The sequence below is a fragment of the Coregonus lavaretus genome (genome assembly GCF_964263955.1).
Source record: "Coregonus lavaretus genome assembly, chromosome: 1".
In the NCBI taxonomy this organism is placed as follows: Eukaryota; Metazoa; Chordata; class Actinopteri; order Salmoniformes; family Salmonidae; genus Coregonus; species Coregonus lavaretus.
Genome location: NC_139988.1, coordinates 63463863 through 63488566, shown reverse-complemented (window position 1 = coordinate 63488566; position 24704 = coordinate 63463863). Strand labels below are relative to the sequence as shown.

Below are 24704 nucleotides of genomic sequence, written 5' to 3'. Positions count from 1 at the left end.
GAAACAAATGGTTCTTTGGGGTTCTATATGGAACTTTTTTTTCAAGTATTCTATAGTGTTAAGAAAGATATGCTACTATGCAGACAGTAGTTTTTCGATAGAATATCAAGACAGAATCATTTCAATTTGGACTCGAACAGCTGCCGATATTTACACGCTTGTCCACGTCACTGCAGGCTGGAGTAAAACTCCCACTATCTCCCACAGACGCACCAGCTCTGGTAGCACGCCGTGATCGTGTTAGTGGTTAGTACTCTGCGTTATGGCCGGAACAACCCCTGTTCGATTCCGGGTCACGGCACTGCCAATACAATATCACGGCAAAAGGGTTTCTTTTGAATTAGTAGGGTAAACTATTTAGTACAGTAGGATATTACCCCACCTTGGCTTGCAGTTTTGTAATAGCTAAGTGATTATATTTTCATTGATTTTCATTATCATATTTTAACCATACATCATTTAATTTGAGGTGTATTGCATCCAGGCTATATATCTCCCACAAAGCACTTTAAAATGATCAAAAACTATTGACACCTTCACAATAATTGACGCTGTAATTCAATACTGTTTATGTCAAACATTTCTGACATTTATTTGCATAATGAGTTCCTATTTGCTGAGACTAGGAATTCAAACGTGGACTGGTGCACTCCTGTTAATCACATCAATAAAACGGTCATAACCAGTCGACACACATATTCAGGTGCATGTACCCTGCTGGAATCAAATCATAAGCATGTTGCCACCTGCCAGCACAATTCTCAACAAAGCCGTTCCAATCTAAAGAACAGTGCATAAAGTGGACGCATAAGAAATAACCATAGGCCTACGTAACAAATCGTCATCCAAAAACATACATTGCAATAAAAGAAAAAAATACAATTTACATTTAACACACGTTTACACACAATTCAAACTTGATAGATGAAACACGTTTGCGTTTGGGTATAGGCAGCCTATAGGCCTTTAGGCCTTTAAAACGTTCTAAATGGCTGGGTGGCGTTTTACAGCACCGCGCAATGTGTTGAGATGGCTCGCTCACAACATTTGAGGTCTGGACATAGCATCCTGGTGATGGTTTGGGTACCAGTGACCAAAATTGTTCATGTAATTGTTGGGGTGCATAGGGGTCCCTTTGTTTGCCATTGACACCTCCCAAAATTGGGGCATCCCGGGTGAACAGGGAGAGATAGATGACGTACTGTGGAGATGTTCCCCCTCCGGTCCGCTGCCATGCTTCATTATCTTCTTATATTTCGAGCGCTTATTTTGAAACCATATTTTCACCTAAAAAGAGAAAATATGAGGGGAAAGCAGCACATTACAGCCTACGCCATCACACCCCACTACCACCACCACCACCACAATCATTAAACAATTATCTTCACAATAGAAAGTATTTTCATTTGAAGGGGACTTGTTACATTTATATTCACATTTTATCATTTCGAAATTACATTGATATTTGGGCCATAATAACGAAAGGAAAATGGCCCGGTTTCAAGATGGCATTCGTTCTTGAAACTTCTTATAATTTGAACACATTTCTTCGTCCAGAACCATTTAGCAATTCAGCTAAATGGATGAGCGACACTTCACTAGTTCATTAAATGCTATCGCCCCCATTGTTCAACATTTTATGAGGCCAATAATGCTTGAGTCTAGCAACAACAATCCCATGCTAAAAGTATAGTAAAATAAAAAGGAGGGACGTCAGATGTATTTCTATTTATGATGTATTCTGCTGAGTCAGAACAACATGCGATTTTGATCGATTTTACGACGGTATAAAATATTAATAAAAACCCAGAGAGCCCGAGGTGGTCAAACCATTCTCAAATATGGCAACAGGACACAAATCCAAATCAGACCCAGATAGGATAGTGTGTTTCACCATTTTGATTTAGCCAGGGAGTGTTTTGAATGACAGCTTAATTCAGTCAACCTTTACGTTTACATATAAACGCTATTGATTTAGATCTGGAATAGAAGAGTAGCCTATAAAATATATTGAGCAAAACAATGTTTTAAGGCTTGAAGATTGATTCCATAAGAGACAGATGTGCATAGTGAGATGTTGGACCGAAACATTATGCTCACCACCTGTTTATGTGCCTTCCATTATGTTTACCGATCCAAGGAAAATGGTTGCCATGACTTCCTCCTTAGATTTCATAATTTCACCTGACATAAATGAATAATGCCAACAAAGGCTTTAGTCTGATGATAAATATATAGATAATCTGCATGACAGTCTACTTTGTCCTATTTTTCCAGTTAAAATGTGTAAACCGTGTATGTATGTGTGTATGTGTGTGTGTGTATGTGCCCACTGCCCTCATTGTACTACTCTATATGCATTTCTGCGGTAATGTATGTAAGTGTGTTTTAACATTACTTTATCCAAATGATTGGTGGTAATTGTAGGAAAACATTGCTAGACACTGTTGTTTAGAAAGACAACACATAGGCCTATACTTTAGAGTGGCGAAATATATTTCTGTCGTTCTGTTACTCGGTTAGGCCAATTTGTACATGCAATATTTCAATTGAGTTATGTTCGCTTTAAGCCACAGACAGCTCTCAGAGAAGGTTTCAGCCACAATGGTAATATAAGACTAAGAATATGTGTAGAGAATAAAGCTGCATTAAGAGATTGACGTAGCAAAGCTCTCCAATTAGCCGTTTCATTTGGTCTTGCAGTGCAGAAAGCCGCAATAATACCCACAGATCTGTGATCCATCTTAAACCCAAAGATCTGTGATCCATCTTAAACCCCCATCCCCATTCAACCAAGGGGGAAGGTTGTTTTATGTTTTTCTTCAATCAACCACAAACATAAACTTGTGGAAGTATTAGTGTCACATTTTCAAAAAATAACCTGTCTGTAACGTTCAAAGGTTTCATGTCAACATTTCTGAAACATTTTGTCATAATGATGTTAGACAGCTTTGCATAATATTTAATTCTCTCTCACTTCTGTCAACAAGGCTATTAATTTGAACTGTGCACAAATTTACATATAGTCTCGCAGCAGAATTAAGATATGTGAGGGTTTTAGATCTTTGATTTTATTTGAAGCAAATTTGAACAATGGATATTCCAAGATTGAAATGAATAAGGGAAAAGTTAAATAAATATTTTTTTTATTTAAAACAATTAATTAGATGTTTTGTACCTATAGCTTGTCGGCACTCCACTTTAATTGTTATAAACCATTTGGTTTGTTAGGCCTACTTAATAAAATGTAGATTAGGCTGAAGACATAACACAAGGTCTGAACATAAGGATGGCCTAGAAATAAAACATTTTATTTTAATTTGGTAATTAGCCTACTGAGATAAGATATCGTTTTAAAATCCCATTTGCTTCTCTTGATGAGTTAAATTTAGCCCACCTGTGTTTGGGTCAGCCCTAATTTTGCCGCCAGATCCGCGCGCTCGGGTAAGGCCAGGTACTGGGTCTGCTGAAACCTCTGGTGGAGCGCCTGTAGCTGAAGACTGGAGTAGATGGTCCGAGGTTTGCGTATTTTCTTTCCTTTACCATTCAGGCGAATTTCCCCGTTCTCAATCACTGTAGACTTCTCATGGTCTGTGGATAGAAGAGATAATTTCAGTCTAGCTGCGCTGAACAGTAGCCTAGTAGCCTAGTCTGTCGTAGCCTAGGCCTACATTCACTTTGATTTACAACTTTCCACTTTACATCAGGGCAGAAGAAACGATTTACAGGAGAGTTGTTATCGCACGCTTGAACTTCCTTTCGACTGTGACAGATAATGGAAAGACAACTCTTATTATCATAAAATTAGATATAGGCTATATTTCAAACATATAATGAGGAAGACAGATATTCATATCTCAGGGACTCATATGTTTTTTATATAGGCTAGTCTAGTCTGAAATGGTCAATTTCAAATGTAGGCCTAGCCAAACCCATTGCCTATAGCCTTACAAACAACTTCATGAGAAGGCCTGTCTCTGGGTAAGATATAAAAGCCCACCTGCACAACAGGAAGCCTATGTGGTTTCAGAACAGATTCAATGTAATAATATATTGTTCTCTTTTGTTCTAAGCCTATTCGCTGTACACAGGCCTATTTATCTACTTGAGAGTTCGTATCAACATAGAAATTCACAGCCTGGAATTCAGGCTGCATGCCCAAATGTCTGATAAGCTATTTAATGAAAACGCCAGCGTTTAACAATAGACAGTCAATAAAATGATAAACTAGAAAGGCCACTGACATAGAATACATTGGTTTTAAGTGTTAAAAGTGTATTTTCGGGAATTGTTTTGTTAATCTGGACTAATAATGGGATTAAAAACGAACGGCTGTTTCTGAGGTAGCCTACTCATGCATAATCGAGCTAACCCGCAGAAAATAATGGTCAATAAAATTAATGACACCATCTGCGTTCATTATGGAACATTAGCAGTAGGCCTAAAGACAACCTCAAATGCCTGAAATGCATTTAAAGTTCGAAAACATTTTGATTACCGTAACACTGACTGTAAATTGCTTATTCAATGTATTGCCTTTTAGCCCAACTTTGATTCGGACAGTCTTTTGTCATTTTTGTAATCAAAGATGTAGACTCACAGCGTTATAATGCACGTAGGCCTATATCTGGGGTAGGCTATAGGCCTACCGTAGCCTAAAAAGAAGTGTCTGATAATATGCAGCCTACAATTGCAATACATTATATAGAACAGTTCCATAGAATCCATACTCCTTTTACCGTTAACCCTACATTGCACGCATGCGATAGCGCGCTGCCTTTGCACACTGACGTTACAGACAATACATGTTATAGGCCTATGACGAACAAGCAGATATTGATATTACACGTACCTGTCTCCTCTAATCTGGAGTGCGCCAAACTGTGATTGTTGTGCTGGTAGGGCATGTAGGCACTCGGGGGATGAGCGTTCACCGCGCTGGGGTAGGCGTAGCCCAGGGAGCGGCCATAGGAGGACGCACTGGGGGAGAAGGGACTACCGTGTTGAGAATGTCCGGCAGAATGTAAGCCATTAACGGGGTAGATGTGAGAGATTCCTTGGGAATGCTGCTGGTGCGCAGGGTGCTCGTACCCAAACTCTAAAAATGCCGATTTGGAGGGGTCTGAAGCATTCAAACGATCAGGCATGAAACCCATAGACATCATTAGTTAATACAGAAGTCCATAAAACCGTCGGTCTAAAGAGGAATGCATTGAGCAATATCGGATAGCGAGGAAAAGTTTAACTGGATCCACCATCAAGTCAATAACATTGCCTGTATTAAAAAAGGTATTCCAAACGAATAAAATGTATATCCAGGGCTCTGTGAAACGAAATAAAAACGAAATAAAAGGCAATCCTTCTTCACATCATTTGTAGGTTACACCTCACAATATTCTCCAGACACCTCTTGCATGTAGAGCCGGTGTGCCTCAAACCCATTGCCTTCCATCAGCGCGCGCTCCGATTGGTCTGGAGCACCTATGATGTCACTGGAGCCTGCGGGAAAGCCTCATTAAGTTCATTAACATATGTTTTTGAATGCACTCCTTCAGCCACTGATGTAATGTCACTTGAACGATTTGATAAACAATATCTTGTGCACTGTGTGTGCCTTGATTTACATAACATAATAAACAACTTATTTTAAACAGAAAGTCCAGAATTATATTTACTGAATAATTTAAATATAGCCCAATGGCATTTAGAACTATTTTTGCCGTAAAAGGTCCGTTCCATGTAAACTCAAAGTCGAAATGCCATTCATTAATCAAATACTTTTAATAAAAAATGGTTTGCTATAATTAATTGTTTGCAAATCAATTAGGTGGTCTCCTATGTACAATTATGTGTAATTGGCCATCCTTTGGCATACGATTGGTTTAGATTAGGCTACCAAAAATTCGATGCATAAATCAGCGCAAAGTTTTAGAAGTATAATTGATAATGGACACCTAATGAAGTTGGTGCATGCGGGCCCTGAGACAAGCAGGGATTTTGGCTTTGAGAGGTCACTTGTTGGCAATATGCGTATTGCCCGCTAATCGCAACCGATCAGATACCAATAACAACGAGTAGTATATGCCTAGGGATATTTCTAGTTTACTCTCATTCGAGTAGATGCAGATGTATACTTTTTTTTATGTTGACATTACAGGCCTGCAATGGAAATTGGCTAATTCCATGTAGGCTATAGACATTAAATTAAAAACTTTGACAGTCAAATTATAAACCTAAACTATCCGCTATAATAAAAAATAAAAAACATATAGACAGTTATAACATGTTAATGAAAACATGGCAGGTGCATTGTTGATCTTAATTGGACTAACACAATTATATAAAATGGCACATGCGATTTCAACCATATTTCACACTATGGTTCGTTATCCTGTATTTTACCAAATTATAACCAACAGTAGGCTTTAATTAACCCTTAATAATAAACGTTATAACTATAATATTCACTAATGTAAATGTTAACCTATCAGGCCTATACCTGCTTTTTTAAAGGATAAAATTCCAATCAGAACGACCAATTTAAACTCAATCGAATGAACGATATAAATATCTGATCCTGGTGAATTACCTGCCCCCTAGGCAAACCAGCTTCTTAATCACACCACAGCAGTTTGACAGCTCTTTGAATATGTCAGTCCTCTGTAATTCTCACCGTGGCGCGAGTTAAAGTTTGAAACCAACTCAAGTATTAGCAAAGCCTTTCTTGCACATGAAGGTGACACTGAAAATCGCCTAGTTGCCTAGTATCTATAGGCTATGTTTTGTCCTCCTATTCATGATGTTGTCAGCATGATAGCATCATGGTGGTGGAATAATACAATAGCCCAGAACGTCCCTCTGTCATCTCTCACAGCACAGCTCGCAACTTGACAGCACAGTGATGCATGCACTAATTGTATCATTAGGCCTAGATATTAACCATCATAAAACCGTTTGACTCAGTAGGCCCATGTAGCCTACAAGGTAAAGGCTCACTCGCTGCTAACCACTGCTAACCGCTGTTAATGAGAGGCAACGCGTGTCAAGAAGTTTTGCCCCCTTTATCAAGTGCCAAGATTCTCCCGCCCTTTACTGAGCCTAAACTGGAATCCATTGGAAAGAAGCTTATAGGTTATTTTTTATAATGTTGACATTATTATGGAATTACTTTTATAAGTTATTAGTAAAGAAGAGTAGCCTATTAGGGCCAAGTGAAGAGAAGAAGAAAAACTTGCTGGGTGGTACTTAGATTTTTTGGGGAGTTGCACTGTAGTATTTCAAAAACTCGAAATACTTCCAGAATAAATGGGGTCTCCTTTATTAATTTTCTAGAATACAGTCCCAATTAAATTTAGTCAATAAAGCCACAACATGTGGAGGTATAATATTGGGGAAATGTAGCTGGCAATAGTAAATGATCCTCATCATAATTAGCTATGATTAAATTCATTTAAATGACAATGTTGTTAGTTAATATAATATAATATTGGCACTCCACTCGCCATATGTAAATACAACCACTCCACTTACTGGATCTGGGCTAACCCATTACAATGTTAGAATTCTACTACTTGACTAGGGGAGGGGTGAGGATTGAAAAGAAGTAGTGATACTTGACTAGTGCAGGGCTGATACTTGACTAGGGGAGGGGTGAGGTCTGAAGAGTAGGAATGAGTAAATTCCTAATATGTATTTCGTACAATACTGTTGATTTCACTTTGCACAAAAGCCAATACCTCATCCAGGTCTGTGTGGTTCGTCCTTCTGAAAAGACCCAATCTGCAGCACAACCTCTTCCTCCTAATACTTATAATAATATGGTTATTTTGTGTTAAAAGAGCAAGGATGTCCTTGTTACTAGAGCCAGGTCATATAATTTAGGCATTTCAACAGGGAGCCAGAGAGGCATGCAATTAACCAAACACCCTACTTGAATCTTGAAATATAACCGACTTTATTCTGGAAACGTTGACTTTCTCAAAATTACACTTCGAGTATATTCTCGAAATATTTCGACTTTATTCTCGAAGTTTAATTTCGACTTCATTCTCGAAATAATGCCACTTTATTTACGAAATTTCTAGATTTTTGTAGTAGCCTATTATCACTCAATAAATAAATAAAAAGAATGATCTAAGTAGACATGCATCATTTGTTGTTGTTTTTCTTTGCTTGGCCCCAATACTCTTCCATACATTAAGAAATAAAATAAAGATGTCTGAAAACATGTTTGTGTGATCTTTACATTGCTATAACAAACATACAAAAAAAATCGAACATATTACCTAACATGACATAGACTAATAGCGTACCACAGTGTTGTTGTCATAATACCCATAAAACCTAGTAGTCAAATCGTTTTGTCACCATTCATTTTTCCCATAGTGGATTTTAGAACCACTTCAAACAAGGACTGTGTTTTGTGTAGGAGCTCTATTTACTCTCAGATTCGAAAACGCTAATTAGCATCAAAGTAGACATCCTGCAAGACTACAAATCCCTGCAAGCTCCCACGTCATCTCTAGCGGACACCTTTGCTGTCAGCTAACTAGCTACCTTGATCCAAAACGAAATATATATTTAACATTTTAATTTACTGTTCCATATTTTATTTAACTAATATTTGTTGGCTTATTTATCCATTTGGTTTTGTGTCTTGTGCAGAATACTTGCAGCAGTCAGACATTTACAATGTGCAATGAATAGCCTAGTTTTCTGCAAAGAAGCTAGCTAGCTACCTAGCTACCTACATAGATGATATTAGCAACATACCCTTATTTTATCAGATTCTCTTCTCCTTCGGCCGGTGGAGATCTAATATTTAATCCTTTACAATTTCTGCCAACTATATGAAGGAGGTGAAATCTATTTCAATTCATGGTGTTAGAATGCATTGCTGTATTAAACCAATTTAAGAAGCAACTTGTTGACATGTTCTGTTGCAGATTCAAAGCCAGAGATTAACTCATTGCAGAATGTATCCATAATCATAAACGAATACGCATATTTTTTGACAAGAATGAACCTAGTCACCCATCAATCACATCAAACACATGAACTCCAACAATTGCATTGTTTTAAAGAAATATTTTAAATCTAATATACATAACATAAGCATCTGACTTGAAGTAAAGATTAAACAATTTATTAATCAATGCCACAAACCTGGGACATCGAAGAGCACCATATTAAGTATTATTACTATTCAAGAGCACACATATTATTCTGCTTTTCCATTACAGGAATTAGACCAACACAAATAACACATGTAAAACAGTATATTGTGCTTTTTGGTGGGAGAGTTACAAATGGACAAACAACTGGATGCGTAAGGTAGGTTTAATACAAAATACTAGGTCAACTCCAGAAGAATGAGAAACAGAAATGCACACAACAGATTTTAAACAAGGGCGCCATGCCTATACGCAGCTATATCAACACCCTTCTTGTCAATTTAGGTCCATGTTGCTGCTGCCAATTATGAGCAGCACATTTACCACTGCATTCAGTCTGAACCTCAGAATAAGCAGGAGGACAGCAATACACAGGTGGAAAAAAGGTAGCAAAAACAGTACACCACAACACTTAGAAGCATGTAACTGAGTCTAGATGTTATCAAATCGGGAGAAGAACAACTGAAGGAAAATGGATGAGGGTAGGGTGGGTGTATAGATCGTGGTCATCGTGTGTCTGTGAATCACAACATTAAAGACGATGAGTGATCAGAGCATTGAGACATCCACAATACAATTTAAACATTGAGGACAGCATTTAGTTGACATCATGGTGGTTTACACTATGTCTATTGTGTGTGAATGATGGAAGAATCTTACCCCAGCTGTAGGTCCATTTGAGTGTGTGTGTGGTCACTTAGGCCTGCACATCAACCAGTCATACGACCATTAGAGACTTGGGATGCTTGCTCTCAAAGTGTTGCTTGAATATCTTCGGGACTGCGTCTATAAAGGTCAAGTACAAAATGGAGGACATGAACAATCTGTGGCTTAGATTAAATTCAAAGTTGACACAATTAATACACTAAGCAATACAATTCGACAAACTACTACACATATGAAAGACTACCACACAGGCCAGTACAATAGCCTAAAGGTACGTACAGTATCAACCAATACTACAGGGATGTAGCTCAGTTGATAGAGCATGGCGTTTGCAACGCCAGGGTTGTGGGTTCGATTCCCACGGGGGGCCAGTATAAAAAAATATGTATTCACTAACTGTAAGTCGCTCTGGATAAGAGCGTCTGCTAAATGACTAAAATGTAAAAATGTACTCACTCACCCAACAGACAGGGAAGGTGTGGACCAGTGCTGCCTTGGCTGCAGTCTTCTGGTCTGCTGCTGCTCCCTTCTTAGCAGCCGCCGCCTTGGCATCAGTCAACAAGTTCAATTTCAACTTGAGAGTGGAGCATGCGTTATATATCAATAACATCTAATACTCCCCCAGATCCAGATCTGAATGGCAGGAGTGTGTTTAAGATTGTTCCAGCCCAGCTCATACCTGATAACAAATCATAGCCTATCGTTGTGATTCGTTAAGTTGATTATATAAGTCGGGTGTTAGAGCTGGGCTGGGACAAAACCCTTCACACACTTCCTGCATTGACTGAAACAGACCCAAGCAGGAGAATAGTGTTCCAGGTTGAAACAGCTATCCTAGTTGAGAGGTGATAAGACTAAGGCACACCCATTGGTTCTGGAATAGAGAAGGTGAAAAGAAGGTTTGTAATTTGGCATCAATAACATGACAGTAATTCTACCTCAAAAACAAACGTGTGAATACCAATTCATTTAAAACCCACCATAGCAGGTAAATAAGGTTACATCAACTTGCCTACTATCTGTAGTAATAAGCGTCTGCTGTCCAGAGGGTAACAGCAAACAGATCAAGAGAGGATGCTAATCAGTCCATCTCTGAAAACTTTCAAAAAGCCAGACCAAAATAATACAGCTAGCTAGGTTTCACTCTGGCCCCCCTTCCAGCATTGGGGAACATCCCGCCCCCTGCTCTGCGAGCACATGCCACGTCTATTTCTATGGGCACAAGCACTGTTCATGACACAAATTGTTCACACCCCTTTTGTTGGTGGAAAGAATTTTGCAGGTTTGAAGCTTATTTCCTGCAATTCTACACATTTTGTCATGGGGTGCAAAGGAAATGTTGCAGTTTTAAAGCAAATTGTCTTGCTATTCTATACATTTTGCCATGTCTAATGTGTATTCATGTGATATTTGAGTGACAAAAAAATTACAACAATATATATGGGCTGAAAAAACGAAATAAAAAAATGTTAGCTGACATGGGCTAGTTGATCTAGACATTTCTGACAAGTTATAAATAGCTCTTTAAGGTATGCAATGAACTGATGATGCACCACCCAATTTCGAAATTGCACCTTGTGCATTACAACTTTCAAGAGTAAAGACGGACTGAGTTCCCCAAGGCCCCCCTGCCCCACACTGAGCTAGATAACATTTTTTTTTTTTTTTTTTTAGTCATTTAGCAGACGCTCTTATCCAGAGCGACTTACAGTTAGTGAGTACATACATATTTGTATTTATTTTTCATACTAGCCCCCCGCGGGAATCGAACCCACAACCCTGGCGTTGCAAACACCATGCTCTACCAACATCCCTGCCGGCCATTCCCTCCCCTACCCTGGACGACGCTGGGCCAATTATGCGCTGCCCCATGGGTCTCCCGGTCACGGCCGGCTACGACAGAGCCTGGATTCGAACCAGGATCTCTAGTGGCACAGCTAGCACTGCGATGCAGTGCCTTAGACCACTGCACCACTCGGGAGGTATTGTCTAAACTTCTAAACTTGCCCAAGACAGTTCACAGAATTGTCAATTTAAACAAAGTTAGCCAATTTATTAATTACTACATTTAACTAACATTAGATAGTTAATCCAGAGATTCTTACCTTTGCCTCGATTCGGTAGTTTCGTCCAGATCATCATGGCCCTGGTGATTGACGTGAAGCTTACGACTGGCATGTGTAGGTCTATATGATAGCCACATTAGTGGCTAATTAGCATATTATTTTGGGGGGTAAATACAGGCGAATATATTGATAAAAGTCACCTTGTCAGAGAGAGATTTACACTGTTATCAAAATGCCACGCCAGGGTAAGCCTACACGAAACACATACCTTATTTGAAGTGGTTCTAAAATCCCCTATGGGAAAAATGAATGGTGAAAAAATGATTGGAACCATTTCCATGTTTGACCACCAGGTTTTATGGGTATTTTGACTAATATTGTGGTAGTCTATGGATGTGTTGCATAATCTGTGCACATCTGATGGGGCAAGTTCAAAAAGGTTAGAAAGTGTGAAAGCAACCTCTCAACATCTCAGCTTCTGACACACTGAACTCAAACACTCTGATCAAATTCACAAATATCAAAGCAAACATTAAGGACACATTTGTAAACAATGTAAATATTTTGTAAAATTTCAACACATGCTTCATCAATGTTTTAAAAAAAAAATCCCTGCTGATGAGAGGTGCATCTATTTTTTCGTTACAGCAAAACAAAAAGTGGAAGTTTGGCCTGTACCTCAACTTAATTATAGTCAAAATGTTAACAGAGGGTGTCGGTCAAATATAGTGTGAAGCTGGTGTACGACCTATTCATTTAGGTAATGTCTTACCCAGTGCTATCCCTCCCTAGGCGTGCTTGTAGTAGCGTACACCACCAGTGGGTTAGGGCTGGAACGACTTTGCCTCCTCCTTTCCCTCTGACACAGAACAGAGCCTTCAGCCAACCAGCCTGAACAAAGCCACAAATTATATCATAGAAAAATTGAAGTCAGTAAAAATTACAGTAAAGCGGAAATTCATAGGGCTTTGTTACCAAGCGCAGCTATAGCTCCACACAAGGCCTGAGCTGGATAGGCTCTCGAATTGGAAACCTTGGTGAATTGACCATGAGAATTCCCTGTGGCATCACTAAAATGGAGCAATAATATGGCAAACTATTATACTGTTACCTACAGTATCTGTTCAATCTGTTACTGAAAATAAAGCAAGATTTTTGCTGTGACTAAAACAATAGCTAGTTATAAAAAAGGAACCTAGACAATGATACTATCCATACACAAATGGGCAGAGAAGCATGTGCTACTCCTAGACTATGTGCTACTCCTAGACTCTGAATTCTTTAAACAGGAGAACAACCAATATGGAAATCCTGCACATGAAACTGACAGCTTGACACATTAATGGATCAATAGGCCAAATGAACAGAAACAGAAAAGAAAAGACTACAGTGCCTTGCAAAAGTATTCATCCCCCTTGGTGTTTTTCCTATTTTGTTGCATTACAACCTGTAATTTAAATGGATTTTTATTTGCATTTCATGTAATGGACATACACAAAATAGTCCAAATTGGTGAAGTGGAATGAAAAAAATAACTCAAATAACAAAAAATTCTAAAAAATTAATAACAGAAAAGTGGTGCGTGCATATGTATTCACCCCCTTTGCTAATAACATCTGGTGCAACCAATTACCGTCAGAAGTCACATAATTAGTTCAATAAAGTCCACCTGTGTGCAATCTAAGTGTCACATGATCTGTCACATGATCTCAGTATATATACACCTGTTCTGAAAGGCCCCAGAGTCTGCAACACCACTAAGCAAGCGGCACCATGAAGACCAAGGAGCTCTCCAAACAGGTCAGGGACAAAGTTGTGGAGAAGTACAGATCAGGGTTGGGTTATAAAAAAAGATCTGAAACTTTGAACATCCCATGGAGCACCATTAAATCCATTATAAAAAAATTGAAAGAATATGGCACCACAACAAATCTGCCAAGAGAGGGATGCCCACCAAAACTCATGGACCAGGCAAGGAGGGAATTAATCAGAGAGGCAACAAAGACACCAAAGATAACCCTGAAGGAGCTGCAAAGCTCTACAGCAGAGATTGGAGTATCTGTCCATAGGACCACTTTAAGCCGTACACTCCACAGAGCTGGGCTTTACGGAAGAGTGGCCAGAAAAAAGCCATTGCTAAAAGAAAAAAGAAAGAAAAAAATGTTGGTGTTCGCCAAAAGACATGTGGGAGACTCAATCCAATTGAGAATCTGTGGTATGACTTAAAGATTGCTGTACACCAGCGGAACCCATCCAACTTGAAGGAGCTGGAGCAGTTTTGCCTTGAAGAATGGGCAAAAATCCCAGTGGCTAGATATGCCAAGAGACATACCCTAAGAGACTTGCAGCTGTAATTGCTGCAAAAGGTGGCTCTACAAAGTATTGACTTTGGGGGGGTGAATAGTTATCCATGCTCAAGTTCTGTTTTTTTGTCTTATTTCTTGTTTGTTTCCCAAAAAATATTTTGCATCTTCAAAGTGGTAGGCATGTTGTGTAAATCAAATGATACAAACCCCCCCAAAATCAATTTTAATTCCAGGTTGTGAGGCAAGAAAATAGGAAAAATGCTCGCTGCTTATAAAGGCACTTAGTTGCTCAATCAATGGCTAAGCCCTGATCTGAATGTCTGCCGTAATCGTGCAGGGTGAGGGCCAAGGGTTTGGGGCAGACGTGTGAGAGAGAGAAAAGGAAAGGTAGACGCTCTTTAAGGCTTGTAATTATTTCTGTGTTACTGGAGGAGAACAAAGGTGAGCCCTGCAGTCATAGCACTGGGACGTGTCCTCGCTGTGGCTGTCTTAATACACGCAAGGGAACATTTTAATAACAATACTCCTGAGCAAGTCCCAGACTCACTGGCGTCTTCCTAGCCCAAATGGTGCGCACGGGCATGGGGTGTTTGTGTCAGTCCATTTTGTCCATCACGCTGCACTGATACAGAGTGACAGCATTGCCCATTTACAAATCAAGTGCACATTCTCATGCAATGCTGTGGCTGTGATCTCCCCTGTGGGCACGTCATGTTTTACAAGCAAGGCTCTCTTAGAGGAGTGAGGCCTAGTTGGTGTTAGAGTGACTGACACTCCACTGCCCCTGACAGAACATCATGGACGCATGGGATCCGATCAGAACAAACAAGAAAATTGAGATTATGTACGTCACGTGTATCAGTTTTCCACAATTAATTGTGGCAAATAAAGTATATTCTCCAAGGGTTAAATGGTACCCAAAATAAATTTGCAATTATAGACAATTTATGGAAAAAAATCTGTTTAATTTTAACAGGTAATATTGTGTTTTTGTAGTTATAATTGAGGCAGAGATATCAGAATGTCTATCACAGAACTGGACTATTTGACATACTGTACATGTTACAGTGCACATACCACCGTAGACAACAGGATTTGCTCTTTTCCATTCATGTTCTCGCCCTAGGAAAGAAAACAAAACAGAAGAAGAGCTTATGCCACAGAGGATGAACTCTATAATCTCTCATTCTGGCACCATTTGACTGAGAATAACACTAACGTCTGCGTGCTTAGTCCATCACTGTCATTCCAGCAGTGCAGCCATGTTGCTTCTGATGGGTCCTTCCCATAGAGATAGTTAGAGGACTCAACATGTATATGTATATGTCCCATTGTGGTGTCTCAGGCACTGCCATTGAGCATTTCCATTTTGAAGTAGTACATTTTGTTCTTCTACTACTTCTATGAGTTAATAAACAAACTGAAAGGGTGCATACTGCCACCTAGAGTGTGTTGTCTGAACAGGTATAAAGCCAAGGTTGAAGATTTACTGCCACCTGCAGTTATGGAATGTTTTCTGACAAGGATAATTCATTTGCTGATCCCTCCTGATTACCTGGCTGGAATTATAGGGCGGCAGGTAGCCTAGCAGTCAGAGCATTGGGCCAGTAAGCAAAATGTCGCTGGTTTGAGAACCTGAGCCGACATGGTGAAACATTTGCTCCAGGGGCGCCGTACTACTATGGCTGCATACTCCTATCCTTTTTTTTCCTATTTTTTTTATGTCATCCTTTCTTAACCCATAGGAAGTCTCACCCAGTTGACTACTTCAAAATGGTGAAAGTCCTCAATGGCGCTGCCCATGCTAAAACAGGCTTTTGGGCCCTAGAGTCCTCTATCTATCTCTATGGTCCTTCCTCTGAGGCTGTTTGAGGGCTGGGGCTATTCTGTGAACAATTAATATCTCTGGTGTTCTCTCTCTCTCTTACAGAGCCATTCAAAGTCCTAAGCCATGTATAACACAACATACTCATATCATGTTACTACAATCTACAGTATGGCTCATTGGATACATTATTTGAAAGGACTATTATTTGGCTAATAAAAAAGTGGTCCAAGCTTATGGGAAACAATATTTTTATTTATTTTAGGAAATATATGGTTTTAAGAGAACATTGGTAAACTAATCAAAAGTATTCTTATAAAGTATATATCCCACTGGGCACACATTGGTTGAATCAACATTGTTTCCCATTTTGAACCAACTTGGAATAGACTTTGAATTGACTTCTGTGCCCAGTGTGATAGTAGCCTATGACATGTGTAATGACCAGTAGAACTTGTGTGTTATGAATGCAAGCACATATTCATATCGTTTTTGTGCATTCAAAATTATAGTAAAATGGCTGTGCAAATGAAAAGACATGTAAACATATTGTCAGGATTTATTGTAGTTCCAGTAATGCAGTTCTTGCCACCTTAATTTAATACAACATTATTTTGTAGGCATAATATACAACAAATATACGTTTATACAACGAAACATTAGATCGAATAATCAATGCAAAACATAAACTCAAAAAGACACAAAGAGTCATAACCAGACAGAAACAAATACATAGAACACGCAACGTCTAATTTCAGCTTTCAGAAATGTTTTATTTGCCTGGTAGGCTATATTAAATTGATTATTTGCAGATATTTGTAAAACATATTTTGCCTTTATTTTATCATGAGTCATACCCAGATATGATTAATATAATGAATTAATAAATATTAGAATGAATGAATTAGATGATTCAAACATGCCAGGGTTGTGGGTTCGATTCCCACGGGGGGCCAGTATGAAAAAAAAATATGAAAAAAATGTATGCACTCACTAACTGTAAATCGCTCTGGATAAGAGCGTCTGCTAAATGACTAAACTGTAAATGTCATTATTTAGATGTATGACCAAAAGGAATAATGTAACCTGCTGAATTCGAATAAATCAACCTTCCATTGTTCATGAACGACTGACTCATGCGGCCTGGACCAAATGGAGCTAGCATGGCATCATTTTACGCACATCAATATGACGGATTCGGTTCGGAGCTCGCTACTAACAGCAGGAACCCCGACCAAGCACCTGCATTGAGAGAAAGAGGGGTAAATAGACCTATAATTAGCCTCCAAACCTGACTGACTGAAGAGTGGCGGAATACCGCTCTACGTGACTGGGAAATACCATGTGCGTCTGGTCTTTGGCCAAAGCTTTGAATTCATCACTGGAGTAATTGTTGCCAGAAAGCAGAGCGAGGAGAGCGCTTAAGCAACGCACCTCGCAACTGACGGACTTACATTTGTAATTGATTGGCTGCGTAAAGGCCCACAGTTTATAGCCTACCCGAATAACCGTCTGGATTCCGTTAGGCGCAATGGCATGCGGAGGCAAAACATATACAATGCACAAGCGAATATACAAACGCATGCACATGATCTGATGCATTTATAATCTATTGAATTGGCATATGGAAATAACTAATTACATTATAGAATAGCCACACTATAGATAATCGACCTGTTTCCAGTAGAGATAATACCCTAAATGATGTAGAATTAGTCTACAGAGTATTGCAAATGAATTGGAATTTTCCAGAATTTGTCATTTGTTTCATGTTATCATAGGGCCTTTATAAACCCCACAAATACAAAATTCAAACAGAGAGGAGGAAGGAGAGATGGAAAGAGAGAGAGAGAACAGAGAGAGAGAGGTGATGGACTGCCATTGTGACATCAGTAGCTCTGGATTGGGTTGCAGCAGCCTTCTCTCTCCATGCCTGCATCACATCTGGGGCTGGGACTACCCTGTGTTTACAACATTCTGTTGTGTTCTCACACTCCTTGCAAAACTCCAGACCCAACATACATTCCAGACACACCAGCTCAACACTTTTTCCACTGTAAATCTTAAATCCAGCCCTGTCCCAGTGGCGGCTGGTATATTTTAATATAAGGAGGAGAGGTGGTGGCCTGGGTGTCTGGCTTGGATCAGTGGGGTGTCTGTCTGAGAAACGGAGAATCCATCCAGGTTCTGTGGCTTTGAGGTTGCAGTGCGGTTCAGCTGAGGTCACGCCAGCAGGAAGGGTGGCATGTCTGTTAACTGTTTGTTTATAGACATCAAGGAGGCATCTACGCAGCCTAGACGATACATCTGAAGAATCCCATTCCTCCAGGACAATGAGAAGGCAAACAAAGAGAACAGACTGTTTTTAACAAATCGTTATACATCAGTATAACAGTATTTAGCTACTGGTGTTAAGTAGCACTAGCAGAATATGCTGTACAGTAGCACAGTAAAACACTCAGTATTTCGTAACTTTCCCCATGTTTCATTCTCCCTGGTTTGCATCCTCTTCACAGAGCAGTTGAGACAACAGACGGAGATGAACATACTCCAGCTGGAGAACGATGATTGGCCCAGGGGACTTGGACTGAGGGAACACGTGCTGACCCAATCAACAGACAATACCGCGCGGCTTGAGGTTGCTTGGTGTTGGCAGGTAAAGACAGTAGGCTCTGCAAAAACCGGTTTAACAGGTCCACGGATTATCCTTCTGAGGTTACCTAGCTAGCTACTGGTAACGTAACCACCCCCTTTGTGGTCCACAGGGCACAGTAGGGGTTCCATAAACGTTGGTTTGAGCATCTGGGGTGATAGGGTCATGGAAGATGGAGGAAGACATCTGTCTGGATGACAAGGACAGGACAGGTCAACCTGTTTCACCTCAAGGGCTGCTGGCTATGGGATAGATGATAGCACCAGAACATAGATAATATGTTCCTCAAAATATATGAAGTTCTATAAAGCCATCCAGAACTATAGTATGTGAAATTATGTTTAGTCAAGTTACGTTGGAAATCCCCACTTACTGTGTTTAATACCGATGTATGCAGTGGCCTAGCAAGACATAACTCTTTTAGATATTCTACATGTGATAATTTTTCTTACTGTAGCTATATGCATTATTACTATCTGTGTGTTTAGAGTTCATGTGATATGATTTGCCCCAGGGTCAAATCCCTCTCTTTATAAACTGGGTGGTTCGAGCCCTGAATGCTGACTGGCTGAAAGTTGTGGTATATCAGACCGTATACCATGGGTATGTCAAAACATTTATTTTTACTGTTCTAATTATGTTTGTAACCAGTTTATAATAGCAATAAGGCACCTCGGGGGTTTGTGGTATATGGCCAATATACACTAAATTACCTAAAGTATGTGGACACCTGCTCGTCGAACATCTCATTCCAAAATCATGGGCATTAATATGGAGTTGGTCGCCCCCTTTGCTGCTATACAGCCTCCACTCTTCTGGGAAGGCTTTCCACTAGATGTTAGAACATTAATGCAGGGACTTGCTTCCATCCAGCCACAAGAGCATTAGTGAGGTCGGGCAATGATGTTGGGAGATCAGGCCTGGCTCACAGTCGGCGTTCCAATTCACCCCTTGGTGTTCAATGGGGTTGAGGTCAGGACTCTGTGCAGGCCAGTCAAGTTCTTCCACACCGATCTCGACAAACCCTTTCTGTATGGACCTCGCTTTGTGCACAGGGGCATTGTCATGCTGAAACAGGAAAATGCCTTCCCCAAACTGTTGGAAGCACAGAATCATCTAGAATGTAATTGTATGCTGTAGCGTTCAGATTTCCCTTCAATGGAACTAAGGGGCCTAGCCCGAACCATGAAAAACAGCCCCAGACCATTATTCCTCCTCCACCAAACTTTACAGTAGAAAATATGCATTCGGGCAGTAGCGTTCTCCTGGTATCTGCCAAACCCAGATTAGTCTGTTGGACTGCCAGATAGTGAAGTGTGATTCATCACTCCAGAGAACGTGCTCCCACTGCTCCAGAGCACAATGGCGGCAAGCTTTACCACACTCCAGCCAACACTTGGCATTGCGCATGGTGATCTTACGCTTGTGTGCGGCTGCTCGGCCATGGAAACCCATTTCATGAAGCTCCCGACGAACAGTTATTGTGCTGACGTTGCTTCCAGAGGCAGTTTGGAACTCGGTAGTGAGTGTTCCAACCGAGGACAGACGCGCTTCAGCACTCGGCAGTCCCGTTCTGTAAGCTTGTGTGGCCTACCACATCGCGGCTGAGCCGTTGTTGCTCCTACACGTTTCCACTTCACAATAACAGCACTTACAGTTGACCAGGGCAGCTCTAGCAGGACAGAAATGTGACGAACTGACTTGTTGAAAAGGTGGCATCCTATGACGGTGCCACATTGAAAGTCACTGAGCTCTTCAGTAACGCCATTCTACTGCCAATGTTTGTCTATGGAGATTGCATGACTGTGTGCTCAATTCTATACACCTGTCAGCAACGGGTGTGGCTGAAATAGCTGAATCCACTAATTTGAAGGGGTGTCCACATACTTTTGTATATCTGTGACTCATTTCAGGAAACTTCACAGGAGAGCCATTTGAACGTAAACTTTTTTAAAAAATCAAAATGCGTTTTTTGGCAGAAATGCCTTCTGGAACATGTGAACTTTTATGTGCCTTAATAACAAACTTGTAAGCCATCTGTAAATACGAATACAATTGTTAAATTACGAGCCTAGTTGGTTAAGCCACAGAAAAAGACAGCAACCTTCCCACTAGCCATGATTGGCTGAGATAATGAGTGGGCTGGAAATGCCGAGAGAGGAGTTCTGATTGGTCTGCCATATAGAAGGCTTCTGTCTATTTGAGCTGGTCAGTATGTGTAGGTAATCCTGTCCAACGCAGCTTTAAAAAATGTTTTATTGTGTAGTGGAGCTGCATAAGTGTTGCTCTCCACTTTCTGGAGGATCAAGTTTTGAAATCAGTGGAATTAGAGTATGACAGGCAAAGAGATGGAGAAAACACCTGTCTCCGGATTACATTTTCAAACTAAGGGCAACCATGGCATCCGTGACAGGGAGAGGCGTCCATCATGCATGATGTATACGGGTAAGATAGTCTAGCTAGCTACATTTTCAGATATTACACATTTCTAATTTTGACAGAAAGTGGTTTCATTTCAAGTTAAAGTGTACTGTTAGCTAGCTAGCTAACGTTAGCTGGCTGGCTCTCTAGCTAACGTTACGTGTATGATGTTATTATTCGTATCTCAGAGCCATTTGCTTGGCTAGTTAGAGCCTAATGTTAGCTAGCTAACATTGAACCTGGTTGGTTAGCTACCAGCAGATTCATGCAGGGTAGTAAAGTCATGAGTTGGCACTATGGTTCATTGTTTAACTAGCTAACGTTAGCTGGCTGGCTCGCTAGCTAACGTTACGTGTCGTGTATGATCTTACACGTTGTTTACCTAGCTAGGTTCATTGTTTACCTGAACGCTCCGAGAGCGAAACGAGATGGGTGGGGCTAAAGCTTAAGAGGGTTTGAATGATGCTGAATGGGTGTAGACAAAGAAGAGCTCTTCACTAGGTACCAAAACATTCAAAGACCATTTTCTCAAAAGTGAGATTACAAGTTGATCAACTTTCAAAGCAGAATTACTTTCCCATTGTTCCCTTAAATGCAGTGTATGATATACCATTATGTAGCTCTGTGTCTCTGCTTTTATCCAATGTAAAAAACACAATTTCAAATTTTGCTACAGAAGACCGAATCAAGGCGTTCGGTCACATATAGTGTACCACGGCTTAGGGCTGTATCCAAGAACAGCCCTTAGCTGTGGTATACTGGCCATATACCATACCTCCTCGGGCCTTATTGCTTAATTATAGCTCTTCACTGGGAAGAAACCAACAGGATCAAGTTCCGCTGCTGACAAGAAGCCCCAGCTATGTCAAGTGTTAAGTTCCATTGTGACCTACAATGGCACACAATAGTCCCCACAGCACACGGCCTGTCCCTACTGCCTATTGAATAACACACAGCGTCGCCCAGCAAGGAGACAAGGAAACGTGTCAAACTGATATCAAAAGGGTTTCTGCATTGTAGTCATGTCATTCTCACTTATATGGTAAGTGTGATAAGCAACAGGAAGGTAAGTTACTGTGAACTCAAGAACCAAATGTCACTTTGGTCAACATAAACGATAAACCACGATACAATCGTGTCTCCTGTGTTATATAACCATAGTGAATGAAATTATAATAACAGGTGGAATGATATCTGCTGTCTTGCACTACAAAAATGTTCTAATTATCTTAATTATCTACTGCAGAGCAAATATTGAAATGCTGATAGCTATTATGGCTCTATAGATCAATATTATATGTGCATGTGTGTGCATATACTTTATAATATCAAATATTCCCCACATAGATGAATAGTGAAACCACTTAGACCCATGGCCATAAAAGGTCCATAACGGCCATAATGAAATGCCAAGGAGCACAGTGTTAAAAGCTGCCCTCCTGACCTCTAACCCCTGCTCCGCAGCAGCCATTTTGCTGAATTGCTTCAGGTGTTTAACCTTGTCATATTAAAGTGCTTGTCACTGGAGGGGGAGAGACTACTGGGGCCAGGACGGTAGAGGGATTTAAAAGGGCTGTGGTGCTCAGATTGTCTATGGCTGTCTGTCTGAGGTCTAGCTGCCAGAAGACATCAAAGGCTCGCTCATTCGCTTATACCATCTTTGAACCCCAAAAACACGCCCTCTTGTTTTCCCTTCCTGCATTCTTGACCTACCTCTGTTGTTGTTTTTCTTTCATGATGTTCACTATTGTAGGCCTGTACTATGTTCTTAATTGACAAAGTATGCTTGAAGCAAAGTGTGTACTTTATTGTCTTTTGAACAAGCTCTTACAAACCCATTTTTGGGGACAGTCCAGAGCAGTCTAAAACATTCTCTCCCACGAAAAGCATGACTAACAGCTAAGTTGCATCTGATTATCATTCTATGTACTTGAGTTCATCACCATTTGCTAGTTTAGAGGATTCAGAACATATCACCTCACATCACTGTTCCTTCAAAGAGGGAAGTGGGGGTGTTCTAGGTCTGAACAAGCCTTTTCTGACAGAGCAGCCCTCCCATCAACTCCCAGTCTAGATTGATGGGTATGAAAGAGTTACCTGAGGGAGAGATCAAAGTACCGCAGGAGACGTATGCCTCGCAGTTTAACTCTTTCATCTCAGCTTATCTATGTTGAGTCACGACCCTTCACTGTTGATCTGGTTGACCCTCGGTTGACAAACAGAGAAGGCACCTGTAGGTTAAAATGCCAACTTAGTGTTTGATATACAGGGGTAGAAACAGCAACCTTATATGTTGAGAATTCAAATCACATTTGCAGGTTCTCAATTCAATGTAGAGACAAGACGGACCATAGGATAATAGGACAGGAGGCCGCCTCATTCACCACATTGACACCAAGCCTCCTATTGTACCACAATAAATAGGGAACTTCAGGTTCTTCGGTGTGGAGCTCTCCTCCTCACATCGGAGGACTGTAGTAGTAGTGGAGGGCTATTTGCATTCCAGCAGTTTGAGTGAGGGAAATTAAGCCGTTTCCCCTCCAATCTATCTCCCTCCAGCCAGCCAGCCAGGATCAATGGAGGCTCATGCTGCAGCTGCACAGCCCCATATGTGCCAGGCCCAGGCAGACAGAGCAGAGGAGAAGATTGGGGTTAACCCCTCCCCCTCAGATTTGGCGGGGGGTGGGGGGTGGGGGGGTGGGGGGCACCACAGCTGTATTTATTTTCTTAACCATTCGAGCAAGACGCCTGTGTTTTGTATTAATCAAGATATATTCGTGACCAGGCCCCTCAGTAAACATCTTAATTGGAGCTGAGAAGGGAAAACCGCTGGAGATTCAGACCAGGGCTGGTTTTACCACCTGTATTGCCTTTTGAGAGAAAGCAGTGGTTCCCCACCATCACCTTCCGCCACCACCTTCCATCGCAATCCATCTGAGCCACTCCCCAGGCACTCAGACCAGCCACTCCAAACTCAATTAGCCAAATCACATTTCACAAAAGTAGATTGAGTTCACCTTCCACTAGCCTGCTTCCTTCGGGTGAGAAAGAGCCTGGCTTAGACCTGGAGGCCGTGGGCTCCGGTCGAAGAATGGCTTGGGATTAGGCCTAACAAAGAGCCACAGATATCCCTCGACACCCGTGTAGCTAGGGTTTGGAAGACCACTAATAGGCGAGAGCATTTGGTCCAATTGGCAGGTGGTCAGAACTTAATCTCAGAGCTCTCGGGCCATGTAGGTATCTGTTTTCTCCCCTCTGCTTGATTCCGTGAACTTGGACACAACCGTCATGTGACAGGTATAAGGGCTCCGCAACCATCCATCCTCTGCAGCCAAATCCAGGTGATCAATCATTTACATCTGTAATTAGGAGTGGGTGTCAAAACAGAAACTGTGCACTCGCACAGGGACTCTGTGTGTGCAGTGGGTCTGACATCAGACTTGGCAAGTGGTAGGTAAACAGGCCTGGTGGGAGAGAGAAAGTGGGAAAGATGAGAAGAAGCTGAAATGTGCAGGTCTGTGGGGGACTTTGGTCTTTCTATCCTCGGGGGTTGAGCAATTCTAAAAGATATCAAATGATGTAAGAGCATATCTT

The 24704-nt window shown here is 40.8% G+C and overlaps 1 protein-coding gene across 1 annotated transcript; it reads right to left on the bottom strand.

The window, feature by feature from the left end:
• Positions 1–447: 447 nt before the first annotated feature.
• dlx4b (distal-less homeobox 4b) lies at positions 448–5456 on the bottom strand. The gene is made up of 3 exons (XM_084158689.1): positions 4853–5456; positions 3398–3591; positions 448–1287 (listed from the first exon to the last, which is right to left on the bottom strand). The coding sequence occupies exons 1-3, from the start codon at positions 5163–5165 to the stop codon at positions 1039–1041; spliced, it is 756 nt and encodes a 251-aa protein (XP_084014815.1). The 5' UTR covers positions 5166–5456; the 3' UTR covers positions 448–1038.
• Between the last annotated feature and the right edge of the window lie 19248 nt (positions 5457–24704).